The following is a 20,338-nucleotide window of genomic DNA, read 5'->3' as shown; positions in this document are numbered from 1 at the left end:
CATTATGCTACATGTTTTACATTTTTTAGTTTTTCTGGTTCTGTCTTTCTGGGCTTCTGGTGTTCTGACTTTAGGCTGGCTCTAGTCTCCTGGATTAGGGTCTTCAAACAGCCATTAACACTGACTGGCTTCAACAGTGTCCAAACAAGACAAAGCAACATTCTGCCTTGGTAACAAAAACATCTGAAGATCTTCTTATGAAAAAAATGCACACGGCCAACTTCTTTAAATGTGAGATTGACTGTACTGTGCCTCACCAATCCCATCATGCACCTCTATTAATGCTGGAGTGTGACTGTTCTTCTTGACAACCACATTAGCTAAACGTTTAGGAGTTGCGCTATTGCAAGTTCAAGTAGGAAAGAGGTGAGTAGTTTAAATACACAATGTTCATTTACTCTGTGTTGCTCTGCCACAGTAGCAGGTCCATTAACTGCTGAAAGAAATCAATGTGAGAATGGTGAAACAAAAAGCACAAACAATCCTGTCACCATTCGGTGCATTGAAGAGATGAAAGTTGACCTCAACACCACAGAAAGGGCAGAGTCAACACAAGCAAACAAAGAAGGGAGGAAGGAGAAGAGGCTGAAGTCAATTACAAGTCTTGCCTCACAGTTTGTCTCTACATTGATTTGTAGGGGATTAAAATCTCTGTCTCTGCCCCGTTAACCTAATAGCATTATCTCTGCCCCATCAATGACTTGTATTGGACTTTGTTGGTCGTACATGAGTACGGTGTCTGGTGTTGGCGTCTGGAGTTGTGTCTTTAACAAAAAGCCAGTGAGTAAAAAGTGAACATGATAGAACATCAAGATATGAAGAACAATGGACAAAAGAATGGATAAGGAATGCATGATGAGAAGGAGGCAGAGAGTAAACATACAATAAAGATGGACAAAAGAGAGCTGTGTGTGTTTTAAATATAGGACATGAAGCAACAAACTGGTGGACATTTTGCACCAATGTTTCTGCATGTAGTTATACCATTCTGCTCTCACTAAGAAATAATGGCTGTTTTTTATGATGACCAATTAAATTCATTAGAAGGAGCACCATGGGATTACCGTACCTGATGGGATGAGGCTGAATGCCCAGCTTGGAACAAGAATGCCAAAGGGGTTGTTTGGGTCTTTGTTGGCCTCCGCCTCCAAGGTTGTGAGCTCCTTCAATGTTGGGCTTTTTGAAGTAATCATTCCCACAGGTGTGTCTACTTTGGACTCCATTGGGATGGTGCCACTCTTAGTTGGAGTGGTGGTCAAATATAGATCCCCATCTTTAGTAGGTAACAAAGTCACAGCAGTGTAACTTTGAAATTCAGAGTTGGTTGTAGTTTTCTCCTCCTCCCCCTGGAGACCTGAGAAGGATGGCTCTTTGAAGGAAAGGCTCATTTGTGTGTTTTGTGCGTTGGTTGTTGTGACATTTATGTCTGTTCTGTGTGTTTGCATGGTTGAAAGTTCCACTGTGGTTGCCTCAGAATTTGTTTGCATCTTCCCCAAATCTTCTTCTGAGATAGCCGTTATCTCATCTTTGCTGTGTTTTCCAGGCGCTGGAGGGGCCTCCGAATGGGACTGATCATCTCTATGTGACAAGGCAGAAGACAGGTTTTGAACAAGCTGGTGGACATACAGGATCTCCCCTCTGGCCTCCTCTGCTGGGTCTGGATTTGTGGAGCTCTGGGGGGCTTTGGTGGGGTGCTCAACAAGCTGCCACTGGGACAGAGAGGTGTGCTCACTCCCAGTCACAGCATCAGCCAGATTAAATACAGAGTCTGTTACTGCACCCGGTTTGGTATAATAGTTTTTCTGGTGTTTGACTGTAATTTCAAAACCTTCAGATGAGTTGTTTCCTTCTCCGCTTCCATCCACACCTTTGTCTTCTTCTGACACAGCTCTACTCCTGACTTCTGATAAATCAGTGCCTTCGCTGTCCTGCTCTTTGCCCTCACCTGAATAATTTTCTAGGTTGTCTTGTTGTAGGGGGTTGGCCATGGTCATTACCTCAAGGGATCCTGCTTTTGCTTCCAATGGCTGCCAGGAAGATTCTTGGACCACATGGGCCACATTTCTAGGAGAGTCTTGTTTGGAGTCATCTATGGACTTAGTGACCCACTGAACGTGACTGCTGGGAACAGTAGGTAAATCAAATCCTTCTCTGCGGCCCAGAAGACTTGATATATTGTGAAGTTGATTGGATGAAAAACTGTCAATCAGAGCTGATGCAAAATCTATGGAAAACAGAGAGAAAAAGGTAAAATTAGATTATAACATGCTTTTTGAGGGAAAATTATATTATGATGGTTTTGAATTTCTAGATGTCAGTTGAATTTGTCTTGCCCCAATGCAGACCTTTACTTGTTGACATATTTTGTCATTTAAAAGTGCTAAGAAAGATTCAAACTTATAGTTCCAAAAGTTCAAATGACAAACATTGGATATTTGAAAAATCAAGAGAAAAATCTCAGAAAAATCAGACAAAGAACAGTTTTTAGTACTTGCTTTACTTTCTCATTGGGATACGATGAAGGCCCTATAACTACATATTTATGGCTACTTTTTGACAATACAAATTTAGAAACAAGAAAACTATCAACCTGTTACAATGGAAAACAACTATAACATTAACTTTACTGCATATTTTCAGAGATGTAAAGGATACTTCTGAATCAAAATATCACATTCTAATTGGTTTATGTTTTTCTTCCTGCATGTCTTACAAAGAAAAAAATGTGCACTAGCAATTTCAGTGATTTCTTATCTGACCTAAAATAGCTTGAATTTATTTTCTTACACACAGACAAGAGAGATTCAGGTTGCAACCTTATGTGCAAAAAAGCGGTAGGCCTTCAGTTGGATACATGACCAAGCACAGCAGTGATAATTAACTAGCAAAATGCAGGAATTTATTGAAACAGAACAGTTGAACAAAACCACCCTCGGTTCCAGTATTTTGCAGCGAAAGCAGGCACATGCCAAAAATATAAAGCTTTTATACAACCAGCAAATTGCTGATTCAAAAACAACCTACATCTTTGTCAGTTTTTGTAAAATAGTACATAAACTTAACAAACTCAGCTACGCTAAGGCTATCAGCGTTCATTTTTTCTGCATTTGTGTGTCGAGGCTGGTGTCAGAGACTTTTAGGGGCAAAACTGAGTCACTGAGAAGGTTGGCTAACTATTCCTCATTACTCGGCTCAGTTTGGCTCTCCACAGCTTGGATAACATGTATGAAAAGTACAGCAATAAAATATTAAGATTTGCCACATGAGGAAGAATATACACAAAGATGTCCATGCATAAAACATTAAACTGTGTGTAAATTATTCAGAAGGTGCTCGGTTGCCTTATGCCTTAATGAAGTTTATGAGTCCGGTTCATTTCCATAATAGGCTTGTAGTCTGTAGGGTCTTATTAATAATCAAAACAGCTAATTACCTCCCTTTACTCTGAACATTAATCAAAATGGGGAAAAATTAAATACATTCATCTGGCTGATCATCTTTGCAATGACCAATGCAATAAATGAGACAATTTGACCTTAGTCCTCACGACATGATCTAAATCAAACTTCAATTTTTTGGGGATACTAGCCACATCTAAAAGCAGAAACCTGGAATAATATATCTATAATAAACTCCATTCAATCATTAATGGCCTGTTTACATGTGATTCTACTGTGTTCACCTCATTTATAGGAGGATACAGTCAGAAGTCAGCCTGACACACCATCAAACGCTTACAATGAGAAGACAAGAAGAGGGACACCTAATCTCATGAAAAGATATGACTTCTATTACAGAAACTGAGCAGACTGAAGAATACATGAGCTGGTACTGGTACTATTTTTTTTTAACTGAAAACCATAGAACTTCTAGCCATTCATTTATGTAGAGCAGTGGTGATCACACTTTTTTGGAATGTGAGCTACTTTTGAGACGACAATGATCTACCTTTGTCTGTCTGTCTGTCTCTCTGTCTCTCTGTCTCTCTGTCTGTATGCATTGCTTGGCTAAAAGAGCAACCATGGAACACAATACCCACCATGGAAGCAACGGTTAGAGGCCAAAATCAAGGCAACTAGGAGGAATGTGAGTTAGCTGACAGAGGCTAAAGGAGGTACAATGAGAATGCAAGTACCTAAGAGATACAGCCAGATGCCCATACCTGAAGCACTGGAAACTGCCAAACAAAGGCTCCTAGCCTTGAGCAGCCGCCTAAAGAGGTACACAAGAGATAATAAAGCCACACGGATGAACAGGCTGTTCGCAACTCAGCCTGCAAAAGTGTACGCTCAGTGGCAAGGTCAAAACAGCAGTTCAGACCCACCAAACAAAACAGTACTGGAAAAGTATATGGGAGAAAGAGACGGCACATAACAGCAATGCCCAACAAAGGAACTTCCCTGAACTGAATCCAGTAAACATCTCAGTGGCAGACCTCCAAGAAAGATTCTCATGTATGAAGAACTGGACAGCACCGGGCCCTGACAAGATACATGCCTACTGGCTGAAGAAGCTCACCGCACTCCATGAGTGCCTGGCAGCACAAATGAACCAGCTGCTAAGAGATGGGACTCACCCCGAATGGCTAACGGAAGGGCGAACGATCCTGATCCAGAAGGATCCCTAAAAGGGTGCGGTCCCATTCAACTACTGGCCAATAACCTGTCTCTCCACAACATGGAAGCTTATGTCTGGCATCACTGCAACCAAAATAAATAGGCACATGGATCAATACATGAGCAAGACACAGAAGGGCATTGGTAGAGACTCCAGAGCAGCCAAACACCAACTCCTGGTTGACAGAACAGTCGCTCAAGACTGCAGGTCACGACACACCAACCTGTGCACAGCCTGGATTGATTACAAGAAAGCCTGTCACTCAATGCCACACACGTGGATCACTGAATGCTTGGAGCTGTACAACATCAACAGGACTCTAAGGCTATGTTCACACTGCAGGCTGAAACGACCCAATTCAATTTTTTTGCCCCTTTGTGACCTGTATCTGATCTTGTCATGACAGTCTGAAAGACACAAATCCGATCTTTTCAAATGCGACCCAGGCCACTTGGGTATATGGTCCTGAATCCGATACCTATCTGATCTTTTCAAATGCGACCTCCGTCTGAACGGCCAGGCCACATGTTTCCGACCCGTGCGTCATTGATAGGCTACAAACGTCATCATTCTGCGTTGAAGTAGACGGGAACGAGAATATAAATATCAACCATGGTGGACGATGTTGCTGAGACCAGTCAGTGGAAGGGAAGCGAGGTCACCGATTTGATTCATTTTTGGGGTAACAGCTCTACTCGGGCCAAACTCGAGGGCTCTGATCGCAACCGGGCGGTTTTTGAAAACATTTCCAGGTAAATGGCCAAGCTTGGTGTTGAACCTTTCCCGCGATTACTTTTTTTCCTTTCTGAGCGTGGTCAGAAGCGCTGGGGAGACCTTTTCCAGGGCCGAAGACGGATCCTCCTTCGGGGTTTACTTTCCTGATCAGACCCTCAGATTCTCCGGAGCGGGTTAATAAAGAGTCAATAGCAGTTCTTCCTGGAGAAACCTTCTTTTATTATTGTTCTACTTCCTCTGTAACACACAACATGAATGCGCGTCCCCAGCACACTTCCGCTGCCCCCTCTCACTCCCTCCCGGCACTGCACGCGCTCTTTCCTCTCTCTTACACACACGCGCACGGCCCCAGCACACACACATCCCCGTTCCACAACAGTGGGTACTGACGATCCTGGCTCCAATGCCTTCTTACAATGGTAAGATTGTCATTGTGCTGGCTCCTTTGTGAAAAAGAATTTACTAATGCAAAAAGAGCTCAGCTGTTGACAACGCTGTTGTTGACATCCATTGTTAACGTTAGCTACTTCTGCAAACAACGAGTGACGTTGTTCCCCGTTGAGTACTATTCTTCGCATGCGGGTCACTTCTGGGTCATTTCACAGTCACGCAGGAGATCACAAAACTTCCCATTTAATTGGAAATTTGAACGGCCTTCCAAAAAAAACACGCATTTTTTCAAAAAATCGGAATTGAGCATTAAGCCCTGAGGTGTGAACGTAGCCTAAGAGCATTCATAGGAAACTCAATGAAGCTGTGGAAAACTACCCTTAAAGCCAATGGGAAGCCACTTGCACAAGTGTCCATCAAATGTGGGATATACCAAGGTGATGTTCTGTCCCCACTGCTGTTCTGCATAGGTCTGAACCCCCTCAGCCAAATAATCAACAAGACTGGCTATGGATACCTACTCAGAAATGGGGCCAACATCAGTCACCTCCTGTACATGGATGACATAAAGCTATATGCTAAGAGTGAACGTGACATTGACTCCCTTATCCACACCACCAGGATCTACAGTACTGACATTGGGATGTCATTCGGGCTTGAGAAATGCAACGGATGGTGACAAGAGAGGCAAGGTAGTCCACACAGGAGGGGTCTCACTCCCAGAAGGAACAATGGCAGACATTGAGGACAGCTGAAAGTACCTTGGAATTCCACAGGCAAATTGCAACCTGGAGCAGGCAACAAGGAAAGCTGCAACAGCTAAATACCTCCAACGAGTAAGGCAAGTCCTGAGAAGCCAGCTCAATGGCAAGAACAAGATCCGGGCAATAAACAGCTACGCATTGCCAGTTATCAGATACCCTGCAGGAATAATAAGATGGCCAAAGCAAGAGATACAGACCACGGATGTTAAGACACGAAAGCTCCTCACCATGCATGGAGGGTTCCATCCCAAATCCAGCACACTGAGACTGTATGCTAGCCGCAAGGAAGGAGGCCGAGGACTAGTGAGTGTAGAAGCCACTATCCAGGATGAAACATCCAAGATGCATGAGTACATCAAGCTCAAGGCCCCAACTGACAGTGTGCTCAGTGAATGTCTCAGGCAATGGAGAGCAGAGGATACAGTGCTGGAGGACAGATCCTCATGGGAGGACAAACCCCTGCATGGGATGTACCACCGGACCATAACTGAAGTGGCTGATATCAAGAAGCCCTACCAAGGGCTAGAAAGGGCTGGCCTACAGGACAGCACTGAAGCGCTCATCCTGGCAGCTCAGGAACAAGCCCTGAGCACCAGAGCGATAGAGGCTCAGATCTACCACACCAGACAAGACCCAAGGTGTAGGCTGTGCAAAGAGGCGCCTGAAACAATCCAGCACATAACTGCAGGGTGTAAGATGCTGGGAGAGAAAGCATACATGGAGCATCACAATCTAGTAGCTGGAATAATATACAAGAACATGTGTGCAGAATATGAACTGGAAACCCCAAGGTCAAAATGGGAAACACCTCCAAAGGTAGTAGAAAATGAGAGGGCAAAGATCCTGTGGGACTTCCAGATCCAGACTGATAGGATGGTAATGGCGAACCAACCAGACATTGTAGTGGTGGATAAAGAACAGAGGAAAGCCGTTGTGGTGGATGTGGCAGTGCCAAGCGATGGGAAGCTCAGGATGAAGGAACATGAGAAACTGGAGAAATACCAGGGACTCAGAGAAGAACTGGAGAAGGCATGGAAAGTGAAGGTGACAGTGGTGCCTGTGGTAATTGGAGCACTCGGGGCAGTAACCCCCAAGCTGGAGGAGTGGCTACAACAGATACCTGGAAGGACCTCAGACCTCAGACCAAAAACTACACAGTAAGAGTACAAAAAACTATGTGAGGAGATACTTTTGCAATAACAGATGAGGCGTTTTCTTTCTAAATCAGAAAGCAGCGACTGTCGCATTTCATGCTCTGCTGTAAACATGCAATGGGGGGAGCATGGCATTTCTAAAGCACTGGTGGCTCCGTCCGTGAGATGGCTCCATCGAGCCAGAACCGCACAGGCACGGGGGTGCGACCTGGGCCTCAATAAACACTTCAGTGGGCCGGAGTGGTCTTCTGCTGGGGACTTGACGTGCCGTGGAGCAGAAAGTAACTGTCTGATGACAGAATTTGTGCTCAGCGTATTTAAACAGTGACGTATGTATCTGAGGATGTTTGGCTGTTCTGCATGTCAATCAAGTCCCGTACTTCTCATGAGGATTTTGATTTGCTGACATGTTTTTTAGAAGTACAATTTTTTTGTTATTTATCTTTGCCTCATGTCCTTGAAGATCAACCGGTCGATTGCGATCGACGTAATGATCACCCCTGATCTAGAGCCTATTGAAACCAAAGTTTTAAAGAAACAACCAGAGCTTGGGAGATGTTTACTTAACAGCATTTTCACATTACTTTGCTTTGCTGTGGGCATAAATATCAATTTTGCTAACTTTTTTTGCAAAATATTCCCAAAAAATTTTGCCTTAGTGTTTAGATTCTCACAATTTTGGAAAAAACATTCTGTGAAGTTTATCTTAAAAGAGGCAACTGGGAAACACCAGTGGAAAAAGACCCCTGAGATGCAAGGCGAGTCAAACACTGATCCTTCACCCCAGATTAGGAAGAAATGTCATTTGGAAACATTTTCAACACAGCAGCTTCATCTCACATCTTCCCTCTCTGCCCCTTTACTTTCTTTTTAGGGTCATTCATTCCATGCCCTCAGCTGTGATTGTTACCGCCCACCTTCTGACGGCCAAGCCCAAATGGGCATTGATGGAAATTACAGAGAACAGTGGAGCAGCTTAATCTCTGTGTTAATTGGAAAAGGCTGTAAATAATAGATGCAGACTAAAACCTGGATTTTCAGTGATGCCCTGACATCAAGTTACCATGGTAGTCCGGGTTGCATGGCAGCCAGTATTTATATTAATAAAGACAGCAATTGCTGGGTAAGAAAGGCTCCCTTTTATTGAGTCATTCTTCTAGCTGTCTGTGGAAGACTTTGTCCTGTCGCTTTCCTTTTTAGCTCTTACCAAGGATGTGTATGTTGCTGTATGTGTGGGAGTTAATAAAGGAGAAAACAAATAAATAAAGAGATTTGGTCTGGTTTATTTATAGTGTTTGTTCACTTTTCTATGCTCAATTACAGCTTGACATTCATTGCTTATGTGAATATTGTGATATATGTGCTTTTCCTTAGTGTGCTATGTTTTTATTAAAAATCAGAGTTCAGAATTTTTTAACAGAGCTTTTAGGAACAGATGAAATAAACCACCACCTACCAGTTCTCGTGATTCTTGCAGGGAACACACCCTAGCATTTATTTTTCCAAGATATACATTTCAGAATTCCACCTTCTATTTAATTTTTTTTAAAATATAATTTCTCATTTTTGCTCATAAGATTTATTTAATTTCTTTTACACAAATTATTTTAATCGTTTTATTTCTTTAACTCCAAAGAATAAGCTAAAGTCATACATGAATGTGTCCTTTGTTCTAAACAAAAAACACATTTGAAAAAGAACTGATTGTATTTAAACAGATTCAAAGAGTTTCCAGCTGTTTCTGTGGCAGCCTACTCTATAAACAAAGACGCATTTGACAAAGCAGGCACCATGGCTTCCACTGCAACGTTTTGCATTTCTATCTGGTGTATGACACGCTCCTTTGTTTGTGTGTAATTACAGTTTAATTAAATTTTGAGACACACTTATATCGCCCTGCGGGGGAGTATATATCACAGCATGCTTGAGGGAAAAGAGGAGCACAGAGGCAGCTGTACTCCAAAGATGACATAAAAAGATTATGTTTTCACAGAAAAATATTAATTTACCATTTGAAACAGCACCCATCCTGTTAAGTCAGAATTTGGTTTCAGTTTATCTTAAAACTGAGGTGAGGAAAAAATGTAAAACAATCTTCTGGTAAGGATTAGGTTTTAAAAAAAGACAGAGAGGAAATGGGAGCTGACCTTGAGTGGACTGAGGGTTGTTGGTCACGCTGGTGGCGCCCGGATGAGTGATGGTGCCACTTTGCTCTGTTTTTTGGAGAGCAGGCACCAGTTTTATCAGTGGCTGCAGCTCCTTTTCCTGCTCAGACAGACCCTCCTCTGTGGTCCCCACTTCACTTGAAGGACCTCTAAGTGAAAAGGTGCCACTCCTGTGCTCTATGATAGCATTGTCTAAGTTGCCCTTGTTACCAGCTGGTTTTTGAATATTTGTGCTTGTACTGAATGATTCTGTCCATGCCTCCTTCTGTTCTTCTTTTTCATCAGGCTGTTTAGGTTCATCATCTTTGCTTCTTGTCCAGTACTTAAAAGGCCTCATAAGAGTTTTCACAAATTCAACAAGAATGTTATTAGTTGTCTGAGGTTGGGGACTGGGAGAAATCATGCTGGATAACGGAGCAGAATCCGTCCTGTAAGACCTGCTGCCCATCGCCTCGTACACTGGACCTTCAGAACTTTCCTTGCTTTCAAGTTCAGAGGAACTCAAAGTGTTGTTGTTACTCTTTGAGTCATCAAACTCATCCTCTTTGGGTTGGCTGGTTTGATGCCAATCTTCAAAAGGCTTTAATTCAATGATAAGGTTCTCTTCCGATGTCTCAGCTGAGTTGGTGATCGCTGCTCTTTTTGTATCAACTGGGCCAGTCCAAGAAGAAATCCAGGGGGGTGTCCCCTGCGTTTCAGTCACCAAAGACTGGGTCTCTGCTGCTGGTCTGGTAGTTTGGTACAAAGTTTGTAGCTCTGCAGCCTGGATCCCTGCTGGCTGATGGGCTGCAAAACACAACAAACACAATCTTAACTGAACTGTTTTTATCTGGAAATTCACCACACAGCTGTATTAACATCCACTTTCATGAACATACAGTGGGGCGGTAAAGTATCTGTCAAAAACCTATTTAAAATGCTGAGTTTGATCTGTAATGTTCATCATAGAAACACTTCAACTGTGAGAGACAGAATGGAAACAACAAATTCAGGAAATCACAAAAGGTTGGTCTTAATTCTTTGCATGGTAACCCTGGCTTCCATGGCAAAAGTCAAATGTCTCCTGTAGGGCTTCAGCAGGCTTGAACACACTGTAGCGGCTATTCTGGTCCATTCTCACATGCAGATCTTCTAAAGAGGTGTGATGTGTTAGACTTAGGCCTAAACAAAAGCAAACAGTGAGTTTACTAAACTCAGCAAATAATTTGACAACTAAAAGTCCACAGATTGTTTTTGGGACTGTTTCTAGGTAACACAGACTTTCAACTCCATCCACAGATTCTCTGACTGAAGTCCAGAGACTGGCAACACAACTGCAAAACCTTGAAATGTATTTATGTCGCTCAGGCCACGTGTGTGGGATTATTGTCATGCTGGAAGATCCAGACATGTTTCTACTGTAATGTTCTCATTGATGAGAGGAGTTTTTTTTTAATCCCACCATAGATGATTCCATTCATCCTTTCCTTCATACAAATCAGTTTTCCTGTCCCCTTTGCAGAAAAGCATCCCAATTTGATACTTCCACCCCATGCTTCACAGAAGGTAAGGTGTTTTCGAGATACAGGTCAGCATCCCCCCCCCCCAAAAGACGGAAAGTGGTGTGTTTGGATTCCATTTTGGTCTTGTCTGATCATATGACATTCTTCCAATCTTCCTCTGTTTCTTTACCCTTCTCAAGATCCTGTGTTCCACTAGGTGAGATCTTTCATGAAGCTCCAGGTGAGGGAGATTGTCAGTGATCTAGTATTTCTTTAATTTTCTAATAATTGCTCCAGCGTTCGATCTCTTCTCTCCTAGCTGCTGCTTATTGTAGAATGGTTCATTCCAGTCTTGTTTAGCTCTGCACTCCTGTCCCTGGTGTCCTTTGACAGCTCTTTGGTCTTGGTCATAATGGAGAGGTAGCAGTCTGACTGTTTACAGGCATCAACAGGTGTCTTTTACACAGATAACCAGATCAAACAGGTGACACTAATACAGATAAGTGGAGGATAGAGGAACAACAAACAGGTCTGTGAGGGACAGAATCTGTTTTTGTTTGTAAGTAATAAATATTTATTTTCTGAACCATTATGTAAATACATTATTTAAAAGCACACACTATGATTCCCTGGATTATTTTTTACAATCGGTCTCTCACAGGTGCACGGTGGTGTAGTGGTTAGCATTGTGATTCTCAGCAAGAAGACCCTGATTCGAATCCTAGCATCCTAGCTAAGTCCTTTATGTGTGGAATTTGCATGTTTTCCCATCCATGGATTGGTTTTCTCCAGGCACTTTGGCTTTCTCCACAGTCTAAAAACATGTTTGGTGTCTCTAAATTGTCTCTTAGGTGAGGATGTGAGAGTGTGTGGTTGTTTGTCTCTGTGTTTCCCTGGAATGGACAGGCAAGTTGTCCTTTCTTTGAGCTGCTAGGTTGGCTCCAGCAACTCCACAATCCTAAACAGGAATGGAGTGGGCACTCCAGCTTCCTCCTACAGTCCAAACACACGTTTAATTGGCTTAATTGGTGAATCTAGATTGTGGGAATGTGAGTGTGTGATTGTGTGGCCCTGCAATGGACTAGCTACCTGTCCAGGGTCTACCCTGTCTTTGCCTAACAATAACTGGAACCCAAGACTTATTAGTTCTCTTCCAATGGAATTTTATCATTACCATTTTAAAATCTAGATAAAAGGAAGGCCTTAGAAGCCACTCTTTTTGTAATGAGAATTACAAAAATGATGCCGTATCAACTTCTGTACTGCCAGTACCTTGATAGCAGTAGGCGTCAAAGAGTGCAGCGGTGTCTGGGAAGCCAGTGCGGTTAGGGTTGTTGTACACTGTCCGCACACCAGGCTCGTCCCCTCCGCAGTTCTTTCTGGGAACATTGATGGGATAACGGACACTGCCATCTGCCAACCAGCCAGGATCACACTGATCAAGGCCAGCTTGCCAAGCCAGATAGAGCTGTCCGACAGTGGCCAGCTGGGCTCCGAGGGAATGGCAGTGGGTGGAGGCGGTGGCAAGGCTTAGCTTCTCTGGAACTGTGGAGTGGAACACTTCACCTGGGACACAGATACAGAGAGGGGAAGAAAGGTGTGACTTTGTTACAGTTAAATTAACATAATCCTCCATAACAGCCAGAACTTAACACTTCCAAGCTTTTTGAGAACAACTTTGATAGTTTGTTTGGTTTTACAGTCAGTTACATATATTTATTCAATTCAATTCAATTCAATTCAATTCAATTCAATTTTATTTGTATAGCCCAAAATCACAACAACAGTCGTCTCGATGGGCTTCGAAGTAAAACATGAAATCAAAAGGATCACGAATACAAAGAGTTCAATAGAAAAATACTAAAATGAACTAACAAACTGACTAAGCTATACTGGCATCCCTGCCCTTAGACCCCCCTTCGCGGTAAGGGGACAAAGACTGTTATTGTCCCAGTCTTTGTCCCCGAGGGGCCGTGCGAGGAAAACACATTTTTTTGACCAAAGAGGTCTAAGAAATATAGAAAATAATTTGGAAGCAGCAAAGCAATAAGCTCAAAACTTTTCTTTTGTAGTAGAAAAAAGGTAAGTTCTCAGAAGGAGAGGGTCAGAAGCTTAGAAGCGGCTGCAGAAAAAGGCTGTTCATATTGACTTGTTCAAGCAATATTGAGACCTTATTGGAAAAGAGACGTGAAGGGAAAAATGTTTGTCTAAGGAGAAGTGAGAAGAGAAAAGAGGGGAAGGGTCCAGGTCCAAACAAATACAGAAAGAGGCTTAAATAAGTCATGATGGAATAGGTGTTTCCAGGGCAAAAATGAGAGGAAACGAAATTCCAGATTCAAAAGATGATTCATTTAAAGATTAGGTTAATATTTACTGGAATGAAATAAGTTAGAGAAGTTCTTTTGCAATCTAAGGCTTGTTTAAAATTTTCATTAGGACTGTTAAAGAATATTTTTCCATAATTTTACAAAAAATAGTGAGTATAAAACTCTACATATGCACTGCAGTAAGTTTATGTTGAAAGTATTATCCTTTAGGAAGGGCAAGAATGTTACATTAACATTACCTGGCTTACTCACATATGTAATGCTATAGAATTTACACACTTTTCTATTTTTCCTTAACTAACAGAGGAATCTTAAATCTTGAATCTTGAATCTTTAGAACATAGTCAATGTCTTTATTCTTTACCTTGAAGCTGCTTGGCAAAGCAATAGACATCAAACAGCTCATCAGGAGACCTATTGCCATAATTACGGACACCAGGTGAGTCCTCACGATCACCATAGCAACCAGGTCGTGGCGCCTGGATTGGGTACCTACAAAAAAAGCCAAGAAAGCCAAAAAGAAAAGTCAGTAAAAACAAGAGAAATGTGTCCAGAATGGAGATGACAAAGCATTAAGAGGCAGACTCAGCTCTCCTGTCAAAGATCTGTGCTCATAAATAATTTTATAATAAACCTCTTTTATATATATTTCCTGCAGAAATCCCAATACAATTAAATATAAATATGAACAAACATATTCATGGAAAAAAAAGGTTCAATATACTTCACAGAAAAAAATAACAATAATTAGGAAGTAATTGAACTAATGCTTTCTTGTTACCTTTAATAATTTGTCTAAACAAACTGATATTTCATTAGAAGCATGCACCTGCACTAAAAACCTGAAAATACGTGTTCTTTTAGATATTGGGCTAAAACAAGTCCAGAGGTGTCTTCCTCTGGAGTAAATGTTCCATCAGAACATTGAGTCCAACAGCAGCGCAGCCCAACAGCCCAACAGATTATGAAGTAAAGGCAACACGCACAATCAAATGTACTAAACACACTCAAGCCTCTGTTTTTGTAAAAGCAACAGAATCTCGAACTGTCTGGGTGCGTCTTGATTGTTTCTCTTTGGTGGTTAATTAGACAAGAGCTGATTTCTGTTTGTTCCCTTCCATTGAATGGTCATTTTCCTCGCTGGTAATGGTTTTCCTTAGTCTGGTCTAATTTGATAGTCACCCAAAGAAAAAAACTGTTAGCTTGAAAACGAACAAATCAAAGGAGGAAGCTGCAAGAACCTGACAAACAGCTAAGGTGATGCATGTTTAGATCACAGCAAACAATAAATTATGTTGAACTATGTAATGCTGTTCATGGAATTGGGTTTAAATTATTTTTTTCACCTTTTATAAAAGAAAAAAAAAGCTCTCATAGTCTTTACAACTGCCCCACTGAAATAGTTTGCAAACTTTTAAAAACATCTAATTTGAAAGTATGACTTTTACAATTAAATATGACTTTGCTAATCTAAAACATGTAAAGAACTTCACTGGCTCAGCGAGTGGCCTGACGATAGGAGAGTCACTCCAGCAGGAACAAACCCAGCGTAGAGAACCTCACCTTACAGTCTGATCAGACAGCCAGCCTGCATCGCAGTTTTCATAGCCATCTGCAAAGGTAGCCTGCAGTTGCCCAGGTGTTGCAATGTTTGCTGAGTTCTCCAAGCACACCCTCTTGGCATCAGCGAAGGTCAATGCATAGCGGTCATGCGGTGCCCGGTAGTGGAACACAACACCTGTTTAATAAATGAAAAAAGGGAAAATATTACAGGCAAAACAAATTACCAGAAAATAAGACCCATGACCTTAAAAACGACAGAAGAATTTATGTACAGTAACCACAGGCGTGACCAACAAGAACATGTACATAGTGTAAGGTCTACAAAGCCATATGAATGCCCTCATTGTGTGCTGACTTTGCTCCACCTGTGCAGAGTTCAGTGTTCGTGTTTAGCAACCTGTAAATGTCAGTGCCATATGCATCAGTAATGCTGACATTCAGTTATTGTTGGGAAATTGCATTTTTTTATTTTATGTGCATGCAGTACCTCTACTCAGTACCTCTGCTTCATCTGTGGCTTCAATCCTGACTGAATATCAAAGAATTACAGAGCAGCAGGTATGTGTCCTTTAATCATGTAGAGCCCTGCAAAGGTGCAAGGTTAAGAATTATTGTGCCAAAGGGAAACATAACTGATCCGTAATAAGAGCTGATAGTAGCCCTTATGGGAAGAGAAACTGTCTTAGACATGATTACCCATATTTAACCTTGATCTGCCACTTACATTTTAAGGAGCATACAGCCACATGTAAAGTGTACTTAGACAGGACCCAATCATGTTTTTGGTGTTTTAAATTTCTGATGATGAAGATGTTTTCCCAAAATGGCTTAATCTGTAGCCGCTCCCACATTTATACTTCAAAGCAATCAGTCTTCACAGTCTTCGCGACCCGCCCCATGTTCCAGGCAGCCACCCACCCCGCGGGAGGTCCAGAAGAGAGCAAGGCAGACCAGAAGGATGACACCCAAGAGAAGTGGGGGTCCCCAAAGAGCATTGTAAACATGGTCCAGGGCCCCGCCCCCAAGAGCTCTGGTCAGGCACCGACGGAACCAAGGAAGCCTGACCAGTCAGGGCAGCTACCGATTGCCTCAGAGGAGACCCCAACCCCTCCAATCCTCCAACGTCCCATACCAATAGTGGACCCCTTGACTCTCAAAGACAGCCCCCCCCCCCAGAACGGGGCCAACCAGCCCCCAGATCCCGTGGCCATGGTAAGTGTCACCCAGAGCAACCACGTGCAGCAAGAGGGTTGCCCCACCACGTCCCAGGCCAGAGAAGGAAGCAGCCCATCCAGCGCAGGTGGACCCTCCCACCGATGCAGGGCCCTGAGCTAGCCCCCCATACACAAGCAAAAAGACCCCTCCCCCCCCCAAGCCAAGCCAGAATCCCACCCCACCGTGCCATCCCCAACCCCCCATGCCAAAGCCCGGGAGACATTTTTAAAATGTTCATAATGAATTTTACATTTTAATATTGAATTCTAAATTGCTAAACGTATTTTCATAGTCCAAGCCTGAATTGCTTATTAAATTGTCAATTGAAAAATGCATTTCAAATTACATGACCGAATTGCAAATTGAATTGTCAGTTGTGAATTGCATATTACTTTGAATTATGACTCAAAAAAACTTCCATACCTTTGGACAAAATGCTCTTTCTGTAAAGGCTAGTACCACCTGGAACAGTGTCCCACTCTCTGTGAGGGAATGTCCCTTGTTACAAACCCTTAAAACTCGTCTCAAGCATTGGTTCAAAGCAAAACAGTCTGTTAACCTTTCACTGTAGTACTGGCATGTGTCTTGCTAGCGTGCTTTTATTGTGATCTAACGTCTTATGCAAAGTCGTTTTGTGTTCCTGCTTTGTCCGTTCCAGGGACTACAGATGTGAATTAGCATTATTGTTAGAACCTGACATATTTACATCTATCCTTGTCTGGCTGATGTTCATTATGCATTGTACCTATCAATAAATAGATAAATAAAATAATAATAAACTGTAGAACAAATTAAAAAACAGTACAAGAAGACAACAGACAGGGACAATGGCTGGAATGAGATCTTGAAATAAATCCTAACAACCCACAGAGGACAGCAATGTCTGAACACATGAGTTTGGAATTTTGACATTATAATAAATAAAAAAGCCATATACAGAGTGTCCCCAGAGGAGGGAATTCCAAAGTTGGGGCCAAAGGAGCAGGATGCTCTTTCCCCTATTCTCCATATAGTATAAAGACTGCACAACAAATGAGATGAGACAATTGAATAAAGTTCTTGATATGATTAATGCTGCTGAACTTTAAGCAAGTTGTAGCTAGTAGAGGGTTTTCTGGGGGAGACCAAACAGTGATTCCAGAAGTCAAGTCATGAGTTGATACACCTGTGGACCAGAATGACAGCAGTGCAGGGTGTGAGGGAGGACAGGTGATGCTGCCGAGGTGGAAGTAGGCTGACCGGATCATGGCATTAATGTGTCAGTTGAAGGAAAGTGTGCTGTCAAGAAGGACATTCAGACTCCATGAGAGGAGGAAATGCAGAAACTATCAACAGATACTTGGAGTTTCTCCTGTCATTTACCATCATTTAGTTTTCAAAAAATGCAAGTCTATTTGGTTTTTAAGATAAGATAAAGATACTTTATTGATCCCAGCTTGGGAAATTGGGTTTTTACAGAGTCTGCATTAGGCTCAAAGATACAAACACACAAACAATGGGTGACAATAGAAAACAGAACAATCAATCAGAAAAAGAACCATCAGTGAAAAACAGTTGGTTTGCTTGACAGCTCTGGGGAAAAACAGACAGACTGAGAATGAGTTTATCTATTGCAAATGGATGATGAGTTCTAGAGTCCAATGGAGTGAGGTAGGAATGATCTCCTGTAGCGGTTGGTGTGACAGTGAAGCTGCCTTAGCCTCTTGGAGAAAGAGCTCCACTGACCGTCAAGAACAGGATGGAGAGGATGCTCAGGATTATCCATGATGGATACCAGCTTATTTAAAGTCCTCCTCTCCATCACAGCTTCAAACGTGTCCATTTTACATTTTACATACTGAGCCAGCTCTTCTAATCAGTTTGTTCAGTCGATTAGTGCCCCTGGCAGATATGCCGCCCCCCCCAGCAGACCACAGAGAAGAACAGAGTGCTGACCACAACATACTGCTAGAACATCCCGAGCATCCTGCTGCACACATTGAAGGACCTTAGTGTCCTCAGGAAGTAGAGTCTGCTGCTGGCCTTCTTGTACACAGCAGTGCTGTTGGTCTTCCAGCTCAGTCTGTTGTCGATGGTTACTCCCAAGTACTTCTACCTCCACCTCTGCCACATCTCTGCCCAAGATGCTGAGAGGCTGTGAAGCTGGTCTTTTCTTCCTGAAGTCATGGTCTCTTCCACACTGAGCAGCGGGTGGTTTGCTCCAGCCAACCTCACAAATTTATCCACAAGTTCCCTGCACTCCTCCTCCCACCCACCATTAATGCAGACGACAACCGCAGAGTCCTCAGAGAATTTCTGAAGATGGCATGACTCTGAGTTGTACTGGAAGTCACTGGTGCACAAAGTGAACAGGAAGGGAGAGAGCACAGTGCCCTGTGGGGCCCCCACACTGCTCATCACCATGTCAGACAGGACACTGGCCAACCGGACAAACTGCGGCCTGTCCAACAAGTAGTCAATGATCCAGGGGACCAAGGCTCCATCCACACCCGTCAGCTGCAGCTTCTCACCCAGTAACCAGGGCTGGATGGTGTTGAATACACTGGAGAAAGACTGGAGAAGAATGTGACCCTCACATTCTTTGATTTCTAACAGCCTGCCTCAGACCGATCTGGTTGGATTGGATTGGTTACATTGTTAAACCCTTAGTAGAAAACATTAAAGGTAAGAAAGCGTGGTACATTGTTGCCATCTTTGTGTGAAGTGTTAAAGTTTTATGATGAAATGATGATGTTATTAATCATGGTTTGTATTGTTAGCTGAAATGCTAAATGCAAACATGACTTAGATGTATATTATAGAATATTAGTCAATGTTCTTCATGGCATTTTGAGATGTTTGGACTTTGACTGAGTTTACTTGTATTGTAGGCAACAAAGACCAAACACACGAGTGAGTCTAATCTAATTGGAATCAAATCCAACAGCTGCTCCCCACCTGTGACCTCCAGTGGAACTGTGTCTTGTTCATCATTGATGCCTACGACAACTTCACAGCGGTACAGGCCTGAGTCACTAGAGCGGAGTCCGCTCAGGGCAAGGCTGGCGTTGTAGCGGTTCTTGTTGTACCCAGGCAGTGACACACGACTCTGGAAAGCTTTTTTCACCTTAAATTATAGGAAAAGACCAAAGAAATCAATAGAAGACCAAAAAAATGTAACTTAAGAACATTATTTGACATTTGTCTACTTCTGGCATTTTTTTTTACCTTGACCACATTATCTTTAGCAACTAGAACTGACTGTTCCTTCTGCAGGCCATCAGATCCTCTTTGCCCCCAGACTTTTGTCCACTTGATCCTGGGAGGCTCATGTGATGAACCAGCACTGGGGCGAAGGGTGAACAAGCAGGGCAGAAGAACGGTTTTAGAGAGCTCCTCATTGATGGTCTGATGGGTTACCTTCCGCATGTTCACCATTGTGTCGGCACTGGTGAAACCTAAAGGAGAAAGACAGAAGAAAGTAGTCAATCATTTTTAGTTCACTTGTTTTCAGTTTTTTTTCATTTGTATCTTTATTCAGTGTTTCGTCTTATTACTACGGTTAATAAACATTCATATAAACTCAAGATACCAAACTTAAGGCCATTTTGCATCTTTGATAAAGATCTTGAAGATGTTTTTTTTCCCCCTTTCCTTTCTTTCCTCCCCCAACCCCTCCCCCTTCCCCCGCCGCAGCCAGTCAAAAAATGGAAAAAAAGGGGGGGGGGGCACTGTGTACCACAGTCCTGCAAGTCTGAAGAAAGCCTCCCACACGTTTTCATATTTTAAAAGGTTTTCATTAATCTTGTAATTCAAACATTCATATGAGGTTGTTTCTGCTAGGGCTATACACCGTTCAGTTCACTTGTTTGTGATTAAGCTAACTGATCCTGTAGGACAAAAATCCTGTCCTTTTAAGTTTTCTTTTTCCATTAGGTCCTGCATTTC

General features: G+C 42.5%; 1 protein-coding gene across 1 annotated transcript in view; it reads right to left on the bottom strand.

Annotated features, from left to right (window-relative positions):
* The window catches only part of ncan (neurocan), a 132,727-nt gene that overhangs the window by 79,068 nt on the left and 33,321 nt on the right, over window positions 1–20,338 (bottom strand). Inside the window, exons 3-9 of the mRNA XM_011473587.3 lie at window positions 19,619–19,848; window positions 19,349–19,517; window positions 15,197–15,371; window positions 13,998–14,125; window positions 12,579–12,872; window positions 9,808–10,611; window positions 1,070–2,224 (exon numbers count right to left, since the gene is read on the bottom strand). Coding sequence (XP_011471889.1) covers window positions 1,070–2,224; window positions 9,808–10,611; window positions 12,579–12,872; window positions 13,998–14,125; window positions 15,197–15,371; window positions 19,349–19,517; window positions 19,619–19,848 — 2,955 coding nt within the window. The remainder of the gene's footprint in view (window positions 1–1,069; window positions 2,225–9,807; window positions 10,612–12,578; window positions 12,873–13,997; window positions 14,126–15,196; window positions 15,372–19,348; window positions 19,518–19,618; window positions 19,849–20,338) is intronic.

Source organism: Oryzias latipes, chromosome 4 (genome assembly GCF_002234675.1).
Source record: "Oryzias latipes chromosome 4, ASM223467v1".
In the NCBI taxonomy this organism is placed as follows: Eukaryota; Metazoa; Chordata; class Actinopteri; order Beloniformes; family Adrianichthyidae; genus Oryzias; species Oryzias latipes.
This window is presented reverse-complemented; position numbering and strand designations above follow the sequence as displayed.